The sequence below is a fragment of the Podarcis tiliguerta genome, assembly GCF_965153285.1.
Source record: "Podarcis tiliguerta genome assembly, chromosome: 5".
Classification (NCBI taxonomy): domain Eukaryota; kingdom Metazoa; phylum Chordata; class Lepidosauria; order Squamata; family Lacertidae; genus Podarcis; species Podarcis tiliguerta.
Window position 1 is genome coordinate 37,426,981 of NC_139538.1, and position 23,803 is coordinate 37,450,783.

General features: G+C 42.3%; 2 protein-coding genes across 3 annotated transcripts in view; one reads left to right on the forward strand and one right to left on the reverse strand.

Moving 5' to 3' along the window:
- On the reverse strand, positions 1-8,722 carry CFAP410 (cilia and flagella associated protein 410). Of its 2 annotated transcripts, XM_083443389.1 has the most exons (7): positions 8,502-8,722; positions 7,595-7,613; positions 6,418-6,464; positions 3,582-3,811; positions 3,152-3,326; positions 2,165-2,261; positions 1-1,004 (listed from the first exon to the last, which is right to left on the reverse strand). In XM_083443389.1, exons 1-7 carry the CDS (start codon positions 8,690-8,692, stop codon positions 876-878), a joined length of 888 nt encoding a protein of 295 aa, XP_083299515.1. In that variant the 5' UTR covers positions 8,693-8,722; the 3' UTR covers positions 1-875. The 2 variants fall into 2 exon arrangements, with proteins under 2 accessions (XP_083299515.1, XP_083299516.1); XM_083443390.1 differs by lacking the exons at positions 7,595-7,613; positions 8,502-8,722 and adding an exon at positions 7,065-7,532.
- A 90-nt stretch (positions 8,723-8,812) lies between these two features.
- TRPM2 (transient receptor potential cation channel subfamily M member 2) overlaps positions 8,813-23,803 on the forward strand; it is a 40,135-nt gene continuing 25,144 nt past the window's right edge. Inside the window, exons 1-8 of the mRNA XM_083443175.1 lie at positions 8,813-9,090; positions 13,487-13,549; positions 15,684-15,991; positions 16,255-16,340; positions 17,919-18,087; positions 19,588-19,768; positions 20,897-21,060; positions 21,810-21,990. Coding sequence (XP_083299301.1) covers positions 15,797-15,991; positions 16,255-16,340; positions 17,919-18,087; positions 19,588-19,768; positions 20,897-21,060; positions 21,810-21,990 — 976 coding nt within the window. The 5' untranslated portion in view covers positions 8,813-9,090; positions 13,487-13,549; positions 15,684-15,796. The remainder of the gene's footprint in view (positions 9,091-13,486; positions 13,550-15,683; positions 15,992-16,254; positions 16,341-17,918; positions 18,088-19,587; positions 19,769-20,896; positions 21,061-21,809; positions 21,991-23,803) is intronic.

Sequence of the window (23,803 nt, forward strand, 5' to 3'; positions counted from 1 at the left end):
TTTGTATTGTTGTTGGATTCAGACTTTAATACACTTCCTGAACCATATACCATCAGCCACACTTCCCCTGGTCCTTCCGTCACAACAACTAAGTAAACTTACTTTTTCTCTTTTTTTAGGTTACTGTGTAGATTAAGCAAGCAAGTGGCAGAAGAAAGTCAAGGCAATATCCAAAAGGTGCAAGACCACATTCTAATCAAGTAAGAAACAAGATGCTCCATTATACAAATCCAGAATTCTGACTACAGGTGACATTCTTTTTAAGTCCAAATCACTATTTAGAAGAGAAGGAAAGGAGAAGAGAAAGCCTAGATGTTTGCCACTAAATTTGAAGTTCAATGATTATTTTTTTAAAAAAAGTCTCAGTTTTTGTGTAAATCAGGCCTTGAGATCAAGGGTCAGAAGCTCCTGACTGCAGGAGGATGGCGGCATCATAGGGATTTGTGTTCCAGTATTAAGACTATGCTAACAGATCAGCGGCTTCGGCTGACAGATTCACAACTGAAGCAAGACGAGGAGTGATTTTCTTATTCTACTGGGGAGGCACTAAGGAGAAGGCAGGGCCACAAATGCTGACCCCTTTTTCCATGTGACAACTACTTGCTGTAATTCGGTGTACACTTGTTTGCCCCCACTGCCAAAGGCTTTTGCAGGTTGCTGGGTAGCAGTTGCATAGATGCAGGCACACACGTTGTGATCGCAGAGGAAAGTGTGCCTTAGAGCATGGTCCGAGTGCATGATGCACAAGGAATGCATGACGTTTCTTCCTGTGTTCAGTAGCACATCCCCACAGTAAGCCCAACAGCACAGGGATGGAGCAACCGGGGCTGGTGATGCTAGTTCCGCTGATCCACAAAACAGCTGCCTTGGATTTGCTATCGGTCCTCATGGAGTTCCTTCTTCTGCAAGGCTTGGAGCTTGTTCCCAGTTGTTTGATGGACAACTTCTAGTCCATCTGAATCAAGCTCTTCTAGGAGCATCATGATGGCATTGAGGATGTTGTTCTGTTAACCCAGGACACACAAGACAAAGGGATCAAAAATGGATCAGGAAATTCACTACTTGCTGAATTCTAGTCTCTACTAGTACTTCACCTGCTTAGGGAAGTTTTTAATGTTTAATGCTGTATTGTGTTTTTAATATTCGGTTGGGAGCTGCCCAGAGTGGCTGGGGAAACCCTGTCAGATGGGCAGGGTATAAATAATAAATTATTATTATTATTATTATTATTATTATTATTATTATTATTAAACATACTTTGCCCTCTCACTTTTCTTACACAAACATATGTTTCTGGATCAGAGCAAAGGCTCGTCTTGATCAACAAACTGTTCTCACAGTGGCCAGCAAGATGCCTCTGAGAAGCCCAAACACGCGGGAGAACTCCCTTGCTTATAATCTGCAGCAACTACTGCTCTTGAAAACAACGCTGTCCCATCTGCAGGGCAATACCACAAGACCAGGCATCTCTGAACAGGGGCACTTGGTTTCCTGCTGCTTATGGCAAAATATCTCAGGATGAGGTCAATTAATGCATGAGTCAGAACAGGCTACCTTTTGAGAGTCTGCCAGTTATGTTATGATATAAATCTGACCTTCCTCTCCCAGACTGCAAGGGCAGGTCAGTTACTTAGAATTAACCATGGGGTGAGGAAGCAAGGTCGGCCAGCAGCTTCTTCCCTGTAGCCAAGATCTGCTTTACCAAGGGAGAGCGAGATACCAACTCCTTCCTACTACTCAGCAGCAGCAGCATGGTGAGGTGGAGCTGACCTCCGGACACTGGCACTGCTGCGGCTTCGCTTTATGGGGTGGCAACAAGATCAGGGTTGTATGGGAGCATTGCCATCCAACCGGAGCTCCTGCAACTGCACAGTTCTGACTTCACCACCACCATGCCCCATCCCCATCCAGGTTTTCAGCAATGGCCCCAGTGTTGTGAGGGTAGCTCTCCCTCATGCCACATGCTGCTGCACAGGGACAGCAAATTATTCACACATATGCAGTTTACCCTACCTATAGGATCCTGCAGCATTTCAAAGAAGCAGGACCAAGCTATTCCTGACTTGAGCGCCACAGCAGGGCTTAGCTCAAAGCAGTGGCATAGCGCATCACGCACAAAACACAGAGAGAACTACTGAGAGTGCAGAAAGGTTCTCACACGCACCCGTTTCTTTCGGTTCCCCTCCATCTGCCTAGGGCACAAGGAGACAAACTTCTCCCTCGGAGCAACAGGCTTCATCCCAAGCTGCTCACGGATTTTACTGGGCAGGATAAAAGGAAGAGAAAAAGGAAATATGTAAAGCAGCCATATGGAAGCACCCACCAGCGCTATCAGAAATGGCAGAGGATAGCTGCTCCTGCTGGACACAAGAGATCAAATCACAAGAGCATTTCAAGACATGAGCTCTTGGCGTCCCACACAATAACACACTATGTGAATTTATACAGGAAGAGGGAGAAGCTCTGTGTTGAGTCGGACATTCTATAGCAGGGATGGGAAATCTGTGGCCTTGATATGTTGTTGGGTTTCATCTCTCATCATCCCTGATGACTGACCATGCTAGCTGGGGCTGATGGGAAATGGAATTCAACAATATACCACTGTACTGTGGAGAGTGTATTAACTTATGGTCTGTGTGTGTGGTTTGGGGAGCTGCACGGCCAGGGAGAAAACAATGCTCTCCAGGGTTGTAAAGACTGCAGAGAGAATAATTGGGTGCACTCTTCCCACCTTAGATCAAATCTATGCTGTCAGGTGCCATAAGAAAGCTGCAGAGATAGCGCAGGATAATACGCATCCCGGAAATGATCTCTTTCAACTTCTGCCTTCTGGAAGAAAGTATAGGGTCATAAAGACCAGGACTAGCTGCCTGGGAAACAGTTTCTACCCAAATGCAATTCTGGTTTTAAACGCAGTACAGTATAAGGAGTCTCTATAGGAGTATATTGTATTTTAAAATGGGGTTTCAGAGTTTTTAGGGGTTTTTGAATGTCTTGTGTAGATTTTTCAATTTCATTGTTCTGTATGGGACAATGACAATAAAGATATCGTAGCAGGAGAGGCACAGGTCTCCACCCCCCCACCCCCCGTTGTGTATTAATAAAGTCGCAATAAAGAAATACCACCAGCAAGAAACAGAGCCCTTCTCACTTTGTCTCCTCCAAGGTGAAGTTCATGACTTCATTTTCATTCTCTGCTGTAGACTCCGTTACACTGGATTCAGTGGTGGAGTTTTGGCAGAAGTTTTCCACGTCCAATTTGGCCGGGGGTGACGTTATCTCTTCCCCTTCCAGCAGGGAATGGGACAGTTCTTCCTCTGTCACCACTGCAAATATCAGGGAAAAAGCAGAGAGAGCATTTTTGTTAGACGAGCTCAGTGCTCTAGGGCTGGCACAGGGAGCCCTTGTGGGCTAGTTCTTTACTTGCAAGGGGTTTCCCACATGGGTAGTATTAAGAAAATGGGATCCCCAATGGTAGGATTCTACCACCACCACATTTTACGGCATGTAGACCTAAGAGAAGTTTAAATCAGCAAATGCAAAACACCAACAAAGGCAGGGCAATTTGCCGTAATACACACTCCGATTGTCAAGCTTCTGGAGATTCGGAAGGTTGCGCAGCACCGTCATCCGATAGCGATGAGGATCAGGACCACAGCAAGGGTTCTCAGAGAGCCAGAGGATTCTCAGGCGGGGCAGCTTCTTCAGGTGGAACAGCTCAAGGAGGCTTGCAATATTGTTCCTCCTGAGATAAAGCTCCGTTAAGTTCTGGCACTGGTTCATTGGCTCCAGGCTGGAGATGTGATTTGCACTATTGGAGAAAGCAAAGGAAAGTTGGAAACCAGATGCAAATGTTGTTATCTGTATCAGGCTTGCATGACATAAAGCTCATGATCTGACTGCGATTCCCCGGGAGAAATACACATTATCTGCAGCACTGCCCTGTCCCTCTGCAGGGGGACGTAGGAAGCCTCATGACAGCAGTAGGGTTGGCACAGGGTGCAGCAGATCAAGTGCTGGTTCAAAGTCTACCCTCCCACCGCCCTTTCTGCTGGTTACCACTGGCTTAGGTCCTGCTGGTATAACCCACCAGCTGGGCAGTCACATTAGGTAGCAGCTCCTTGACAGTGGGGCTTCCCCACCAATGCCAAGAGCTCCCTCAGTGACAGAAGATGGTGTAGCCAGGCAGAGCTGGCTGGAGGGACACCTCTGCTACATCCAAACCCCCTCCAGCAGAATAGACAAGGGGTTTGGAGATCATGCTAATTTACAACTACAGACAGTATTGTTTATATTACTGTTTTATTTAGTTTTTTTTCATTTATTAAATTTGTATACCACTCTTCATCCATAGATCTCAGGGCTGTCCACAACTTTCTTACAACCAAGTCTTGCATCTCTGTCTATATTTTGCATGGTTTCCTTTTTTAAAAAACACCACATCCTCTCTTTCAAATATCTTTTAAATATTCCCACATAGGGCCTTTCTTATGGTCAGCATCCGCAACAGTTTGCAGGGTTAAGTCCCCCTTGTGTTCAAGGAGGCTTTCTCCCAAGTAAGTGGGAAAAAGGAATATAGGAACATGCACACTGCACAATTTAGCCTTACATTTTTCTTTCTGGTATTGCTCCTTTTGGTTTCACCTGACATAGCTCCATCCTCACAGAAAAGGAAGCAAACAAAACTTGAATGTCCATCACTGACAGGGCAAAGAAGGGCTGATTGTAACTGGGAAGGCTAAAGCTGTTTATTACCATCAGGTGAAGACGAAGTGCCGATGTTCAGCAGGGACATGTGTAACTGTTCACATCCAAGAGATGATCAGAATAGATCTTAATTTACTATCTCCACATATAAGGCACAGATTCAGATTAGAGATAAACTGTATAGTGCTTTTTACCCCAGTTGACTAGTATGGAAAAAAATATTATCCAGCTAGGGGCTGTCAGATGAAGAACTGGGAGCTGCATTTCTATGCTGAGTGCACAGGAAGAACAGATCACTGCATACATCCTCCACCTCGCCTGTGTGGAATTCTTGGTAGCCATAGGTGACCAGGCCACTTATGAAATATAAAGTATGAGTATTACACCGATCCTGGTCCGACTGCACTGGCTACCAATTAGTTTCAGGGCCCAATTCAAAGTGCTGGTTTTGATCAGCTCAAGACTGCAATACCTCAAGGACTGCCTCTTTTCATATAAACCTATTTGGGCCCTGAGATCATCTTCCAAGGCCCTTCTTTGTGTGCCTTCTCCTAGAGAGTTTCGGAGGGTGGCAACACAAAAACAGGCCTTCTCTGCTGTGGCTCCCTGTCTGTGGAATGCTCTCCCCAGGGAAGTTTGCCTAGCACTTTCATTATATACCTTTAGGCACCAGGCAAAAACATTTCTTGTTAACCAGGCCTTTGTCTGATTTGATTGAAATCCTATGCTCTCATAAAATGTGGGGGTTTTTTTAGGGGGATGTTATTGGGTTTTTGCTTTATTTTGATTATGTATTTTGTGGTTTTATATTTTGATTTTATTCTGTAACCTGCTTTGAGTCCTGCAGGTATATAAATTCAATAAATAAAATAATAATAATAATAGAGTTAAGAGTATTGTATGGAATCCTATCTCCTCTTTTTACCTGCACATGTAGGAAACCCACAATTAAAGTACGTAGAGTGGTCATCAACAATTATTTACTGTTAGCTAGTACAGTACTGCACATCTAAAATCCTATATACCTAAGTTTATTTCTAAGCTGGTGCTCATATTCACAGTGGTACCAGCAAAATATTCTATTATACAGAAGGCAGGCGGGCATTATTTAGTTTCATAACATCTGTTCCAAGCAGAATTGATGGCAAGTATGAAAGAGATACAAAGAGCGTGTGGCAGAAGGCAGGCAACCCAACAACCAATCGAGGTAAGAAGATGAAGAAAGAGAGTCAAAACATAAAGGTAAAGGTAAAGGGCCCCCTGACCATTAGGTCCAGTCGTGACTGACTCTGGGGTTGCGGTACTCATCTCGCTTTATTGGCCAAGGGAGCCAGCGTACAGTTTCCGGGACATGTGGCCAGCATGACGAAGCCGCTTCTGGCGAACCAGAGCAGCACACGGAAACGCCGTTTACCTTCCCGCCGGAAGTGCTTTCGAACTGCTAGGTTGGCAGGAGCAGGGACTGAGCAATGGGAGCTCACCCTGTCGCAGGGATTCGAACCGCCGACCTTCTGATCGGCAAGTCCTAGGCTCTGTGGTTTAACCCACAGCGCCACCCACATCTCATTCTCAACATGGTAGCAGGTAAATAGTCTGGACTGGTTAGGTTTTCAAGGGAGAGTCCTATTCATCGTCAGAAGGGAGATTTTTATTTCCCCTGGCTTTATTTGTTAAGCCAACAATTATCTTTTAACAGACTCCAACACATACCTGAACGTGATCACCTCAATGTTGGGAAGCTCACGGCAGATAGAAATCTAGAAAAAGAGAATCAAGCAGAAGAGAAGCTTTAGCAAACTTTAGTAGTCTCTTGTTGGTGGGGCAGGGAGGAAGCATGTAGCTTGCTAACTGACCCAGTAAGCCTGTTAGAAATTTTAGGCACTCATATTGGAAGTTTTGTTTTGCAACCATTTATTTAACTTAGGGCCAAAGAACTCTGAATCAACCAATATTTTAAAAAATAAATAAATCCCAGGACTACAGGGCTGGAAAGGTCACCTGTGTCAAGGCAGGGTGCTCTGCTTCCAAATTACTTACAAAAGATTAGTATCTCTTTTCTGACAACAGCAGCTTCCTAGGTTCTTAAGACTGTGATTGCTCTGATCTTTTCCTACCAGTAATCATTTTAAGTTGAAGTGCCAAGGATCAAGCCTGGGACCTTCTGAATGCAAAAGCATGTACTCTACCAATGAGCTATACTCCTTAATGGAGATCAGTACAGGCAGTGAAGGCTCTGGGTCCATTACAGCCATCATGTCAATACCGTAATTCCCAGTTGGCCGTGAAAGCTAGGCCAAGACAAAGCACAGAAAGGCGGCATCTCAAGGAAGCCAGACAGCTCTTTGTTTCATACTTACTGGCAATTTCTGCATGAAATAGTGGCTGCTTATACTTGTGCTACTGTGAAGCCACCTCATCACCTCCTTATTTCTAGTATACTTCTAGTACAGAAGTATAGTTCTAGAAAGAAGCAAAAAGGATCAAGTTATTAACTTTTGCTTCCTCCTTGGAGCTGGTCTCTCTCTCTCTCTCAGTTTGATTTCAACAAGCAACGGCTAAGAACCACTCTTGACCTCATTCCTTCCTCTGCTGGGAAAATGCAAGTGCTGTAATTGATATGAAGACCTTGCCATATCTACTAATCATAGGAGGACTGGAGCATTTCCCTTTTCCAATAACTAAAACAGGCAGGAGAAAACTGGATTCTATGCATCCTCTCACTATAATTAGCTACTGAAGACAAGCAGAAAGCAAATTTTTTGAGATACACCAACAAGTAAGGTATACAAGGGGGGCATCCAAATTCTCTGCTTCTATCCTTTAAAACAACAATGGCAAACACCATGCCAATTCACTGCTTTTTTAGAAAGTTAGGAACAACACTTACATCTGAGATGCGACTGCCCCTAAAAGAGAAAAACAATCTTTTTAATAGGTGAAACAGATCATGCACTTAAAATGCTGAAACAGTATTTATAGCAAGCAAAGGAAAGCCACTTGTGAAAGAGACACAATTAAAGGCCTTTACAAGCATTCTGGCTCTCCTCTGCATTCAATGGAAGTGTGTCGAGTCGCACTGCAATGACAAGCTCTTCCTCAGCCCCTGTGCACAAATATATCTGTACACGTCTTTCTGCACCTCTGCAGTGCATCTACAATTATATGTGCATGAGCACCTCTCCACACAATCCGAAACCAATGGAGAATTTGCTATGCACATACGAGTATGCAGGGATGTTGCAAACGTCCCAATGGAAGAGGAGCCAGACACTGGAGGAGCCAGACACTGGAGCCAGCCAGATGACTGAAAACAGTGCAAGCAATCAGGTATGCGTCCTCCAGATGTTGCTGTTGGCCTCCAACTTCCAAGAAGTCAATTTGCTGGCGAAGCTTCCCCCAAGGCTGCATCTGCTGGGGGCAAAGCACCTGTTGATTTGTGCCAGGCATGCTGCCAAAAGAGACACTGGCCAGCAGGAAACTGTAGCAACCCTATCAGCAGCAGCAGCAGCAACCCTCTGCAGCAGCACAACAGGCGAGGGGAGGGAGAATGGACCGGGTTTTAGCATCTTTATTTTGTGTTTCGACCGCGTGGTGAGATTCCTGCATTGCAGGGGCTGGACTAGATGATCCTGGGGTCCCTCCTAACTCCATAGAATTGTGGTGCCATTATTCTAACTCCCGGATCTTCCGTTCCCCAGCCGGTCAGCCGCGGACCCCTCTTCCATCCCGGTTTGCAATGCGGCTCTTCCCTCCCAGCTCCGCCGCCAGGTGAGCGCTGGCCTCTCTCCCCGTACCAGCAGTTCAGCTTGCGGACGCCGCTGAGGTCGGTGGCCTTTGCCCGGGACAGGACCACCTTACGGGTCAGTTTCATGGCCGCGGCGGGGTCGCCAGCCTTCCCGGGCCGGGTCGCCAAGGCCCGCTCGCCAGCTTCCGACGCGTTTCCAAGGGCGGGCCCGGGCGCAGGCGCAGACGCCTTCGCCTCCATCCCGCTCACGGCAGAGCCGGCACGCTGGGGCGGGGCTTAAACTGCCTGCCCCGCCCCTCGCCCGCTTCACCCAGCTGCGCGAGCCTGAACCAAACGACTTGCAGGGGGCGGAGTTAGTCGCGGCTCTGGACCTCGAGGGGTGGAGTCAGATGAGTGGGCGGAGTCGCCGGGGAGACCGTTAGTACCTTTTGGAGGCGTTGTGCTCTGCGCGTGCGCGTCAACTGAAATAGGAATGCCGCGCTCGCCTGTTCCTCAAATTAATTGTTATTATCGCTCCTACATTTTTTTCCAGCCAAGAACCTCAAAAGTAGCATACATGGAGCTTAGGCCCCCCTTTTTTGAAATGCTAAAGCGACCCTGTGCGGTTTGTATGTTTGACCCCGGTGTGGGTTAAGGTGGTATGTATGTATATTGAAACTATTTTTTATGAGTTTTGCTTCTATCTTGTCTTTCCTCTAAGGAACTAAAAGTAGCACAGGCGGTTTCTTCCACTCCAATTTTATCCTCACAGCGACCCTGTAAAGTAGACCACGCTGATAGATTGCAACCTGCCCAGGGCAAGGCTTGTCAGTCTGAGTCTATACCTCAGATAATCTGGGCAGGAACAATAATATCCAACAAATAAAGCTAAACTTTATAAGCAGTTATACTTGAGTGAGGAACATTGCACTAAAACTGTTTGAAATATACTGTTCTGGCTCAGTTTGTAGATCCATCAGGCACACAAAAAATCTAGCCATTACATGCCTATCCTGTACCCATTTACTTAGAGGTTTTGATGATTAAGCAGTACAGTGACACCTCGGTTTTCAAAAGTACCAGTAATCCATTCAAGTTCTGAAACCAAGGCACAAAGGGTGCAAATTTAATTGAGAAACACTCAGTGGAAGCCATTCGACTTCTGAGGCACATTTGAAAATGGAAGCATTTACTTCTGGGTTTTCGGCCTTCAAGTTCCGAAACGTTTGTCAGCAGAGATGCTTGAAAACCAAGGCACCTCTGTATATTAATCCTGGTAAAATAAATTTACTTTGCAATTGGCTCCATTGGTGCTAGTGCAACATCCAGTCTTCAGAAAGAACTATGCAAATTTAAAAAGTTTCTAAATAAATAAAAACAAACTTTTGAGTTACAACATTGTGTGTCTGGGAGCTTTGTTTTGTTTTTGCTAGTTTATTATGTATTTTGTGTTTTCATGTTGTAAACTGCCTTGTGATCTTCGGGTGAAGGGTGGTATATAAATTTAAACAACAACAACACCTTGTTTTTCATTGTATCTGTGTGTCTTAATAACATGGGCCGCAGATGCCCATGATTACCTAACCACACCACTCATTAGCAATTGATAAATGGCATATATATATATATATATATATATATAATGCAAGGTAAAAATCACAAGAATGGAACAAATGAGTTTGGGGGAAATGCAGTAGCTGAGTGAGGATGGACAAATTTAAAACAAGATGGAGATTATTATAACTTGGTAACTAACAAGACTTAAATATTGTAGATGGGATCATACTTTACTGAAAACCATAGCTGCAGCTTGTAACTGTTCCTAGTCTTTTGTACTCTCTCCTAAAGAATTGGGATTTGGCCAGAATTAGCCATGATCTGGTAATCTCTAGATTAATTACCACAACAAATTTCACTCTTACTGGAGTTGCCACTGCTTAGAAGTTTTACTTTGGACAATTTGCAGCTGCTGAGTTTATTTATTTTTATTATTTGCTGTCATCTGTAGCCTCATCGCAAGAGTTTTCTATTTGTTGTTGACTAATACAATATTACACAAGTACACTTGTACTGGCTACAATTAAACTTCTGGGCACACAAATCAAAGTTCTGATTTTTTTTTTTAACCCCCGTAAAGTCAGAAATTGTCAGGACTTGGCATACTTGAGAAACAACTTTTGTGTTTGTGAACTTTGTCCCCTGTTGTGATCTGGTCATATGGCCCTTGGTGTCCTTTCTATGGACTTTAAGGGAGGCAACTAAACTATCCATTACCATGAAATGCCTAATTATGCTTTTTTTATGGTGCTTAATTATGTAGTACCTGAATGCAGCTGGACTTCCATTCTTGTGGTCTTCTTGTTGCTTGTATCATTTGCACTGATTTGTAAACTTTACTGTGTTTTATTTATTGGTGTATTTACTGTTTTATCTCACTTCTTATATATTAACTGTTGGCAACCACCTTGAGGGCTGTTATGATATGGTGGTACTGTATGTAGGTTAACAAAAATGCATAAAAGGATACACTTCCTTGAGGAAAGATGTGTAGAGCTTGTGCAACAAATAAGTGACAACTTGGCATTTATACTACAGTGTGGATGGGAAAAGATGCTTGTCTTTGACCGCCCTTTATCTCAGTCACCAGAGCACCTTTCATATTTCTTCAGCATATATCCTAGAAGCTGTTTGGTGACCTTGATGTCTGAGATTAATGTACTTTCCATCTTTTCTAAAGTAATTTTTTACATAATTGCCTTTTGGTTTTTCCTTTCACAGAGCTGTAAAAACTTGAAAAGCACTCCTATTCATGGGCACTCAGGGGCACCTTCTAAGCTCATTAGAGCTTTAGACATACTTGCCTAAATAGACTTGGATCAGGACCTCAGTGGTTATATTGTAGACAGCACGATGCCAGCCAGATGGTGGGGTGGAGGGCATCAAAGTTGGCTGTGAAAAGAAGCAGCTAAATCAGGAATAGCCAATGTGGTGCCTGTTGTGGACCATAGCTCCCATCTGACTGAGCCAGCATGACCACCTCATCTTGACCAACCCCCTGCAATGCAGGAATCTCAACTAATGCATCCATGACAGATGGCCATCCAACCTCTGCTTAAAAACCTCCAAGGAAGGAGAGTCTACCACCTCCTGAGGGAGTCCATTCCACTGTCAAACAGCTCTTAATGTCAGAAAGTTCTTCCTGAAGTTTAGCTGTAACTTGAAGCCATTGGTTTGTGTCCTACCCTCCAAAGCAAAACAAGCTTGCTCCATATTCCATGTGACAGTCCTTTAGATATTTGAAGGTAGCCATCATATTTCCTCCCTGACTCCTCTTTACCATGCTAAACATACCCAACTCCTTCAACCATTTATCATAAGGCTTGGCTTCCAGATCCTTGATCATCTTGGTTTCCCTCCTCTGCACATGTTCCACCTTGTCAATACCTTCTTCAATTGTGGTGCCCAGAAGTAAACACAGTATTCCAGGTGGGGTCTGACCAAGGCAGAATAGAGTGGTACTATTACTTCCGTTCATCTGGACACTGCACTTCTGATGCAGCCTAAAATAGCATATGAGAATAGTATGGTGATGAGAGTTGTAGTATAAAACTTAGAAATGGAGGGGATCACATGAGCTAACCCTGTGCTAGAGCTTATGCTACATATGTATTAAATTACTGGTTTATTAACTAGAATCTCCAGTTATAATACCTGCATCTGAGATAGCAAGATAGTTAAAGACCTTTGCCTGAGAGCTTGGAGAAGTAATGGTCAAAGGAAATACTTTAAGGATCACTGGCCTAAGCATCATGAGTCTCATGTGCAGCAGATGTATTAATAAGGTAATATAATAAAGAGGTGGTTTAATAGTCAGTACTAGATGAGATTAAAGGTGAGTGGAATGCTTTCCCATGTTAAAAAATCATTTTAAGTAGAAAACTATCATATTGGGGACAACATTCTGGCTCAGCCTGTCACTTATTTTGCTGCTTTGGTAACTAGTACTTTGTGAGATAGGTGACTTTATCTCCATTAAAATACAATAATGCTTTATGCAATGCAATGCCATTTTCAGTTATCATTATAGCAATGATGATAGTGTGTGTGTGTAGGAAGGGAGTCTTATCTTTTTAGAACTTTTCCCATTTTGGCTCTTATTCCCACCTTTAAATAATTTATTTAAAATGGTTTTGCATGTGTACATGGAAAGCTAAAATAAGGACTTCTGCTTTTAATTGCTTTGTTCACGGATATTTTTATAAATAAACAATCTCCACTAGAAATGATTTTCTCCATCCACAACATTATTTTGGGGACAGCTATTTATCAATACGTAAAGGGAAGACCCATGAAGTAGTAAGTGAATTTTGACCCTTGCTTTTACCACAAAGGATCCAACAGATATTATGGCAGCTGGAAGCATGTACTGCTAGCGCAGTACATGCAGTAGTATCTATAAGGCTGGACTGCTGTGGTTGCATGTAGTCACAGTCTCTAAGATTTTCATGCAGGCCTACTACCTTGGGCCATTTCTTGGCTTTCTCCCCAAACAATTTAGTGTATTTTATCCTGATTATATGGAATATTGTGAGCTAAATGCAGTTATTCACTCTGGGGAATTGTTAGCCTATTTTTACAAGAATGTCACCATAACACTAGCAGGAAGGAGAGTCGGCTAATTGCAGTCGAGTATACTGCATCCATACTGTATGCAGATCAGACCCCAAAGGCATCTTAAGTTATTGGGGCATTATTTGTTTCTGATACATGTGGACTAGTAGCCACATTGGAACATGCATCAAAAAGCAATTTGACTTTCGCCCCATCATTTGTATTTCTCATTTGGGGAAGCTCCTCAGTGGGACTGTTCAAAAACTAGACTGCTTTCTCTACAATTGTTCAAGACAGATGTGTGACTCCACCACACAATCTAGCACGCTCTGGATTTGTCTTCCTGTCCCAAGCTCTTGAGCGGGGCTGGGGACAGTTTCTTTCTGCAGTGTGATTTGTTGGCAAGCTGCCAACCCTTGATCTGTCTCCTCCTCTTAACTGCAGTCACTTCAGAAAGGCTTCCTCTTCTCCAGCCATAAAGTGACCAGCTTGCAGCATGAGACAGAGGTATGTCCCTCGTGTCTGGCAGGAAGTACATGAGTAAGAGTGGGATCGGGAGGATGCTGCAGGAAAGGTAGAGACAAGCTGTTTGTGTGTGTGGCTTTTCGTTGCAAATTCTAAGAACCTTTAAAATGGGGGGAGGGGGGCTGAAGTAGCAAAGGCTGGGAATTTGCACCTAAGTGATGCTTTGCACATTTAGAGATGGATAAAACAGTCTCTGCAGAAATTGCTTAGTAATTCTACTGACTGGACTGAAATACTCTGCACTGCAAGGTCAGGAGAAATCCTTGATGCATTTTAAACAGTCTGAGATCGCTTTGTGCAATGCACACGGAACTGGATGCTTATGTGCGTAGAGATATTAACTGTATGTGCATGCGTGGATGAGTTGATGTTTTGTATTTTCTTCTTTCAAGCTGTACCTCATTAGCTAATGTGTATTTATTCAGAAGTATGTGGATTCAATGTTTCTTACTCCTAAATAAGTGTGCATGGGATTGTAGTTTATGCCTATAGGAAAACCTTGGCAAAGTGCTTACAGCGAGACTATTTATGAGACTATCCAGAGCTAGAAAAATGTCTTTTTGATTTTTGGAGTTAGAATGACATTTTTAGGAAGCTGCTGTGACAGAAGTGCAATCAGTACTAGAGCACATGCTGATACTTTTTATTGGGCTCTCAGCTGATGTGAACTTTGCTGGTTACACCATTCCCAATTATATCTCCACCTTCCCTTTGCTAGAAATATTTGAAGCATCATAAAAACCACCTGAGGTCTTTAGTCTCTAGTGGCATAATACGTGTTGTTTCAGATGTTTCCTTAAGTGAATTAAAAAGAGGGGGGGGGGAGAGATAATTGAATTACTAATCTTAAGAAAACAGTTTAAGATGCAGTATTGGAGCCAGAAAATGTAGATAACTCATATAAATGAAGAGACTTACCATAGTTTGCCCATTTGTATGTTTTTGTCTAAAATTTCTCAAATATTTCCCAACTAAAGAGAGATCAGGGTGGTGTGTAGAGAGGCACTGTTTACAGTAGGCATACAGCACAATTCTAAGCATGTTGGAAGTCTCACTGAATTCAAATGGGCTTGCTGCCTTGAAAGTATGCTCAGAATTGCAGCCTAAATGCGAGAACAACTGCTGTGCCTTTTCTTGTGGAAAGGACATTACATCTAGTAACAGATATAAGGATTTGCCATTATTAAAGACTTCGGGTCTCCATGTCACCTTATACCACCTTGTGTACCAGTCACTCCTTAAACATTGGTACCTAAGATGCCTGGGTAGAAGACTAATAATGTATCCAATAAAGGTGGGTTTCTCTGCTGCATAGCAGAAATTTCTTTCAGTGCAGACAACAGCAGAAAACTGGATTGGATACTGGAAAGTATGTGAGAAAGAGTTATTGACCAAACAGATTTTGCCATGATTCCCATAAAACGTTAGGACAGACATGGGAAGCCTGTGTGGCCTTCCAGATGTTGTTGGACTCTAACTCTCATCCACCCCAGCCAACATAGCCAATGGTCTGGGATGATGGGAGCTATAGTCTAGCCACTGCTGGAGGGCCACAGATTCCCTACCCCTGTGTTAGGCTGTCAACTTTTCCCTTTTCTTGCGAGGAATCCTATTCGGAATAAGGGAATTTCCCTTTAAAAAACGGGAAAGTTGACAGCTATGGTTAGGGCGTTATGATATAGTGGAAGATGCAGAAAGTAATAAAATTATTCTATATTTTACTTTTACATTTGTCTTGTCTACAAATAAGCAGCATCAGTCAGGGGGATCTAGTCTAACTAGAAATAAGCACCTGGTTGACCACGGTGAGAACAGGATGCTAGACTAGATGGGCCTTTGACCTGATCCAGCAAGGCTCTTTTTGTGTTTTTAAGACTTTCTCCTGCTGTTGCTCAATTAACTGGACAACATTTATCCCTGTAGCTCAGTGATTTTTCAGCATGTTAGTACTTAAAATATATTTGCGTACCTTGAATACTAGTCATAACCTCAGTGTTGTGGAACTATCTGAACATAGGGGAATCTAGCAAATTCACCATAATACTTAAATTGAAATATGAGAAAATGATGGAAGTGCTTCAGTCAGCAGATCCATTTTGGTGTTTCCAAAATGCAGGTTGTACACTCCTGTTGAATTCCACTATCTCTGAGGTGATGGTTTTGAGGGATCCTTTTCCAATTGTGTTTGAAGTCTGAACAGCAAAAGTGAGTGACCTGAGAAATATAGCCATGGCTGGGCCAGGCAGGCGAATCAGAACACTCCCTACGGATCTGAATAAGGTCTGCCCTGATGAAGGAGATGGCTATCCTGTGTATCCTAGGAGCTACTATGACCTTGATGTGGTCCCTAATCTCAGACGAAGTAACAGCGCCTTTAGTAAGAACAAGAAGAGGGCTCACTTTAACTCTGGTGCCAATGAAAAGGTAAGTTAAATAAAGAGAAGTCATACATTGGAGGAGTAAACCAACATGGGGTGGAAATCATGAGTGCAAATTGAAGCGAAAAAAATAACCCCATTTTAAAGGGATAGCTTGGCTACAAGTTGAACTGTGTCCCTTAAAAGACCCCAAATTCCGCATTGTGCAAAAATGAATTTTTTACAAATGATGCAAATTAGCACTTTTTTTGTTGCATTTTATTTTTTATCTGCTACTTTTTGTTGACTGCTCTGTTCCCAATATCACAGGAAAATCTCAGCACATGGATCCCTGAAAACATACGGAAAAAAGAATGTGTCTATTTTATTGAAGGTTCCCAAATGTCAGATTCTGGGTAAGTGCCTTGTTTTCACTTCTTACTTCATACACTTCTAACTTTGGCTTCAACCATTGTTCCTATCAATGGTCAGGAAGGGCCTCAGTTTCCTGTTGAAATTGTTTGATATATCAAAATTTGCTCTGTATAGAAGATAATTACTCAGAATTTGATTCATTGTAATTTTCTTTGCTTATGATAGATCACATTGATAGATTTATAGAAAAATTAAATAAAATTTACATTTAAAATAAAACCCAAAATTTTAAAATTCAAACTCAGTAAAAGAACTAGGCTGTGTAAATGGTGTTCAGTTGAGCTTAAGAGCATTTGAGCTTCTCTCATGCTTCATGTGTGTCTTGCTATGAATGCTGTTATGACAGAAATTCAGAAGAAAAACAGATATATATTATGTTTGTCCTAGGAGCTAATTTAAAACAAAACCAATTAGGGCTGTAATCCTATATGCATTTACCTAAGGATAAGCTCTATTGAACTCAGTGGGACTTACTTCTGAGTAGGCATGTATAGGATTGCACTGTTAATCTTCATGCACAAAAGCTATCTTGAGTTGTATTTAGAGGATGGAATTGTCATCCTGTTAACACCTGTGGACCTATTCATGTCACCTGGCCAGGTTGTGGGGAGTAGCTGAGGCAAAAGTCACTTGGAAATGCTATGATTCATACCCCACAGCCCCTGGCAAAACTGATCATGTGCATTTGCTAGTATGGATGAAATTCAGCTGCTAGCATGTGCTAGCAAACGCTCCAAAACAGTGATGTTTGTAGTAGCTTGCCAAGAGATCAATACTTTGTCTACTAACGGGTGGACTGAAATCCAGCATGAACAAGATTTTTGAGCAGTTATCATCATATGCTCAGTACACAAAACAGATGGATCTAATGAAAGCTTATGCATCAGTGCATGTGCTAGTCTTTAAGGTGCCACAGGAGGAATCCAAAATTTTGACAAAGGAAATGCAGTGAATTGTGAATTATGGAATGGTGAGACCTGGAGACCCTATGCTCCACTGTCATGGAAGGCTTAGAACCTTTGGCCCTCCAGATGTTTTGGACTACAATTCCAATCATCCCTGACCAATGGTCCTGTTACCTAGGGATCATGGGAGTTGAGGGCCAAAACATCTGGAGGGCCAAAGTTTGCCTATGCCTGGCTTAGAAGATATACCAGTCAGGAAGCTATAATTATTATTATTATTATTTATTTGTCTCCAACAAGAATACAAGACCAATGGAAAACCTATTACTCCACGCAGGTCTCAGATTCAAGTAAGTCCAGTACGAACTACATAACGAAACTATCCAGAGGCCACCATCTCGTATCTGAACTTAGTGTTGCTTATGAAGAACAGTACAGCTTGAGTGCACTAAAATTTACTCCATTGCACAATGATTAAAGCCATAGAAGCTCTGTCCTGTAAGAAATTTGACAACTCTAGCAAAGCCAATTAATAGTCATTTCATGAATTGCTATAAGTATAACCCTCTGTTTTATTGTGGATCCAGCAGGCTGCTCTGAAAGGGCTACCAAGTAGCTTCTCAGATTCAATGGTGGTGTTTTATTTCCCCCCAGGAAAGTAGTGTGTGAGTGTGGCTATCTCAGGGAGCAGCACTTGGAGGAGGCCATAAAGCCTGCCATGTTTCAGGGGAAAGAATGGGATCCCAGAAGACACGTCCAGGAAGTGCCAACAGATGCTTTTGGGGATCTCAGCTTCACAACCGTGGGGCAGAAAACAGGGAAGGTGAGTTAGCACATGCAAGGGACTGGAGCCTACTACTTCAACATGAGTGGTTAGCATTCATAGCAGTGGAAAGTTGTGTAGGCCACAAGGATTTCTAGCAAGATTTGGAAGCTAAGAAGAGAGCATTGTTTATAAAGCTTGTAAGGGAAGTGGGTTAAAAAAACACCTGCCAATTAAATTTTTGATTAAGTGTTCAGGCTGCAAGGGCAAGAATGAAAAGTAAGACACTGTACTCATACTCTGGGATTCTAACCTACTAGGTATCCTTTAAATGTTATGGGGGCTCCAAGCTAGCCCCTATGCAATGAGTATATCCTACTTTGTTGCTATAACTCTTCATGGCTGGGGCAACCCAGCCAGATGAGCAGGGTATTAATGTTTTTGTTAATAATCCCACAGCCATGCAGGCAAGACCAATTGCATGTGTCTCATTACAAAATTATAATCTTGATAGTATTGAAGGTGACAATTTAGTCCCATTCAGTTGAGATGCTTATGCACTGAATCAATATCTGAAGCAGCCCCCCCAAGCTAGTCCCACCCCCATTCATTATCTGTGCCTGATGTCTGCATATATAGCTTGAATGTCTGCAGAGAGGAAGCTGTGCAGGCAAATGTTCCCTCACTGCAGATGTTTGTTCTGAGTGCATGAACCTCAGGCTGGGGCAAGCTGTTGTGTGAGACATTGGGTGGAGGTACCAGTAGGTACAGCCCTGTTCATGTAGATTCATCATGGAGCATTTCAGCTGAATAGTGTTTTTTGTGATGGGGAGCAACTGTCAAGAGTGGGGAGCCTGCTTCTGCATGTGGAGGCTCCCTACGTGAGGCAGAACATTTATTTCCTGTCATCCTTCAACTTACAGAGTGGGGTGGGGAGGGGAACACAGTTAGTGCACCTGTTTCCACAGCCCGCCATTATGTGTTGTTTTTCCCAGCTCCCAAAATGTCCAGAAATAGAGCTTGCATAGCATAGATACTGGGAATTATTAACATTAGGCAGGTACCCTTACTGTACTATTTTAGATGTCTGATAAAAACTTCTTTATTTTATTTTAGCAAGCCTAGCCAGACACATAATTTATTCATGTACACTTGTTTTTAATATTTGCTGAATTTATCAGTGCTACACTGATAATTTTTACGTGCATTGCTTGGAGATTTTTTATCAAGTGGTTTATATTCTCTAATAAATAATAAGTGGAACAATAAGAAGAGTTGTCTCTGAGTGAAAAAGAACCCTTTGTAGCTTGAAATAGATTTCTGCCCCCCCAAAAAAGTCACAGAAGATATTCTCTACGTTGTCTTTGTGACTTCCTATTCCACTCAGACACAAAGCTTTGAGAATATGTTGCTGATTCACAAGACTCCTTGGATGCTTGAATTAAATGGGAGGGTCTGTGGAGATCCTGGAACTCTTACGATATTGGCCATAGTTGCTAGAATCAGAGAATAGCTTTCTCATACCATCTGTGCTTTATTTGCTTTATTCTCCTGTTGCAGTTTGTGCGTGTCTCCTCTAATACCCCCCCAAGCGTAATTTACCAGCTGATGACGCAGCAATGGGGACTTGATATACCCAACCTCTTAATATCTGTGACAGGAGGAGCTAAAAACTTCAACATGAAGCTGAGACTGAAAAACATATTCCGGAGGGGGCTTGTTAAAGTAGCACAGACAACAGGTAAGGCAGAATCCTGCTCCAAAGCCACCAATAAAGGACATATTCCTGTATTGTTTCTCTGTTTCTTTATGTAATATTGTTACCTGCTCCCTCACTTCTCCAGATGGTAAGAGGGTTACAAGGAAGCAGCACGTACTCAGGTTTCGTTTCAAATGGAAACAAATCACTGGAAGCTTACTGGTGTTTTGTAATATTTGTATTTATTCACAAATATACAAGTTGCACTTTGGTGGAGATACAGCATCAAGTACTCCAACTGACACCCCCACCAAAGTTCACCGCATCTACATCAAGTCTTGCAGCACCTTTAGAGGTCCAGAAGTCCAAAATCTGTCCTTTTTGTCTGATTCTATCTGCTTCAAGCTGCTATGTGTAGGGTTGTGTACTATGGACATATCATTCAGATTTTTGCTAGCCATTGATAAAGTTTGCCATTAAGAGCCAATAGCTAGGACTGTCATATTTCAAAAAGTGAAAATCTAGACACAAAAGTTGTTGAGCTGTTTTTGTAAATAAATAAATTGAAGTTTTTAGGAAGATCACCCAAAAAACCCAGCACTTCTGCCATACACCTGGGATTTTCCAGACTTTTCAGCTGCTTTCTAAAAATTCCGCCTGGACACCACACCATTTTCGACGGACAAATGCCAGATGTCTGGCATCCCTAAGCTAATCTCCATTTTTTAAAATGGGGGTTTTGCTGTGCAAAATGTATCTTAACCAGTGTGACCATTTTAGCAGCCTCTTCTAACAACTATAGAAACCTAAAGATGGAAGGGACACAAAGAGACCACCCAGCCCAATCCCTAATCTGATAACAATATTTTGACCTCTTCTTTCAATTATTAAGAATCAGATGGACCCCTGAGGTGGTTTTCAATCATTAAGAAGTAATAAAACCTAAAATAAAATTCCCAACAAAAGTAGATCAGAAAGCTAAAATGAGAGCCAGTAAAAAGACTTCATAGCAGTGGGGAACAAACACTCAACTCCACCAGACTAAAGGGTTATTATTATTATTATTATTATTATTATTAAAAAATAAATGAAGTATTGCTCCCTAATCCTGAACAAAGATTCAGAAACGATGTAGCTGGCCTTAATCCAGTCATGTTTTTTGTTTCCCAGGTGCCTGGATCATCACTGGTGGTTCTCATGCTGGCGTGATGAAGCAAGTTGGAGAAGCAGTACGGGACTTCAGCATGAGCAGCAACTATAAAGGAGAGATTATCACTATTGGCATTGCAACATGGGGGACAGTACACAACCGGAGTAGCCTCATTTGCCCTATGGTGAGCCATTTTCAGGCTGTGTTACTAGAAGAATAGGATGCTTACAGCGCAATCCCATACATGTCATATTTAATGTCATTTTTGCTGTTCTATCCTGGTGGAAATATGGCTATATTTCATATACATACATGCTTACTGTTCCTAAAATAGCATGCAAGTATATCCATATAATTTCTCTCTCCCCCCTCCCCCCAATATACTTAATCCAATTTGCATTTAAGCTTCTGCTAGAAAAAGAAAAGAAAGAAAGCAGGTGAAATTAACAGGTGTATAGGATCACATGTGTACTGCAAAAAGAAGTTTTTGTTTTTTGTTTTGTTAAGACTCTGATGACAGATGAAGAAGGATGAGCAATGGCCAAAAAGATAAGTTATAAATGCGAACCAATCATATACAAGTACAATTCATTATAATGGTACTGCATTATAAATATAGACCAATCATATACAAGTACCATTTCTTGTGGAGTGGAAAGTTTTGTGTTCTAACACCCTGGAGATCCCACTGCTACCTCACCAAACTCTAAGAAAAGTAAGCACCATTTGTAGCGTTTGTTTTGGTACTAGAAAAAGACCTCAACATGTCCACTTTCAAAAAACATGCCACATTTTCTAAAGATAAGGCATTCCTCTACAGGAATATTTTTGTGAAGCATGTTATGCAAACCCAAGCATGAGTTAGAGCCCCAATAATTGAGTCCTTTGTTGGTTTCTGACCACTCCCCCCCCCCAACCCCTGGATGTTTACAGGGTAGCTTCCCAGCTGAATATGTCCTGGATGAGGAGACTCAAGGGAACCTTTCTTGCCTGGACAGTAATCACTCACACTTCATCCTAGTGGATGATGGGACACATGGGAAATATGGAGTGGAGATTCCCTTGAGGACCAGACTTGAGAAGTTCATTTCGGAGCAGACGAAGGTGAAAGAAGGTAATTGTGATGCAGTATACAGGGTATCTCATTACTGATAGAAGTCTGATGTGCAATCTGAGCCCTTCCCTCCTCTAAGGCTTGTTTAGCTTGGAATTCATTTATGTCAGCCAGGCCAATGATGAAGAACTTGTTTCAGATTCTGTTGGACTTCAGCTCCCATCAGCTCCATTCAGCATGGTCAATAGCCAGGTTGGTTGTTGTTAAATTGATTACCCACCCTTCATCATAGGTCCCTGGGTGGGTTTCAGTTATTTAAAATTCAGAATTAAAAACAGTTGAAACATATTACATTTCCAGGAATAGGTTCAATATAAGTTTTAAGCCCATCAACACCTGGAGGACCAAAGGTTCCCTCTTTGTAGGCTTCTGCATTAGGCCTTGATGATGTCAGATGGAGAGTGGAGAGACCATGAAATATCAGGACATTGAAATATCAGGACATTATTTGATAAGGTAAAGTGCCAAAAGACTTGAATCCTGGGATCAACATCCATATAATAGGGGCACTGTTGTTAGAGATGGGAGGGAAGAACAGTTTCTTTAGATTTGGATGTTGCTTCCAGTGGTATGCAGTTTCTTCCATTTGGTACTGCAGTCTAGTTCAGTGTTTTTGATGCCAAGATGTTGTCAAGTGATATTGCTCAGCACATGCTTTGCGTTCTAAAGGTCCCTTGTTCAACCCTTGACATCTCCAGATAAAAGTGGGAATGATTGTTTTCTGAAGAAAGTCTGAGTGCTGTTGTTGGTCAGTGTACAGTTGTGAGCTTGATGGTCTGACTTTGTCTAAGGCAGCTCCTATGTTCCTAGTTGTGACCGCATAAATGGCTAGTCTTGTGACATGGTGGAATGCAGGGCAAGTGAAGGGAGGGGCACAGAATGATGGGAAAGGGCAAGTGGGAAAAAGAAGTTGGTGACAGTTGGACCTGAAGAGAGAACTGAGGAAGGTGGAAGAAAATGAATAGCCACCAGAAATTGAGGAATTATAAAGACCTGGTCTAAGAAATACATGTGTTATTGAGTTATATCAATTCTAAGGGATTTTCAGGTCTCAAAAATCAATGAGAAAATGACCTCCATGAAGAACTTGAGTAAAACAATGGGATTCCCTGTGGCAATGTATGCCTCTCAGGTCTACCTCAGCTGATATCCATGAAAACCCAAATGGAATTCCTACACAGATGGTTTTATATCAAAGTCTGATTAGCTAAGGTAACAGGGTGAGACAACGGCTTTGCACTGGAGAAGCTGCTGGCATAAGTGTACATACTGGCAGTTGTGATGAACTGCCCTCCAGGGAGCAGGTTGTTAAGTGAGCCAAATTATGTTTGTGAGTATAAATTCAAATATTGAATTTATTTATTTTATTAAAATTTATATACTGGCCGATTGTAGGGGAAAAAACTCCAAAGAATGGCTTTATGCTAGTTGCTGACCATTAGGCAGAAATGGAAAAATGCTAAGGGTGTTGCCTTGGAAGGGTAGTAGGCAAAGTTGTGGTTTGCGGCAGCCATGTTAACTCATCATATTCATGTTATGGGGGTGAATCCCAACCAGAATCTGACTTTACAATTTGACATGGTTTTATTTTCTATATGAGCAATAAAACAAGAGCTGCAAAGTATAAGAGGAGGTGGAGGATTTCATAACAAACAAAAAACTACAAATATGTTTTTGCACAAGTTTTCTGCTGTTGCTGTATCCTGTTATTACCGTATTTTTCGCCCTATAGGACGCACTTTTTCCCCTCCAAAAATGAAGGGGAAATCTGGGTGCGTCCTATGGGGCGAATGCAGGCTTCGCAGACCTCTCC

Coding starts and splice junctions, on each gene's coding strand:
- CFAP410 (XM_083443389.1), bottom strand. CDS start 8,692: ATGGAGGCGAAGGCGTCTGCGCCTGCGCCCGGGCCCGCCCTTGGAAAC. Junction 2,262..3,151: donor TTCACCTTGGAGGAGACAAA/GTGAGAAGGGCT, acceptor TATCCTGCCCAG/TAAAATCCGTGAGCAGCTTG. Junction 1,005..2,164: donor AGGGGAACCGAAAGAAACGG/GTGCGTGTGAGA, acceptor CTGGGTTAACAG/AACAACATCCTCAATGCCAT.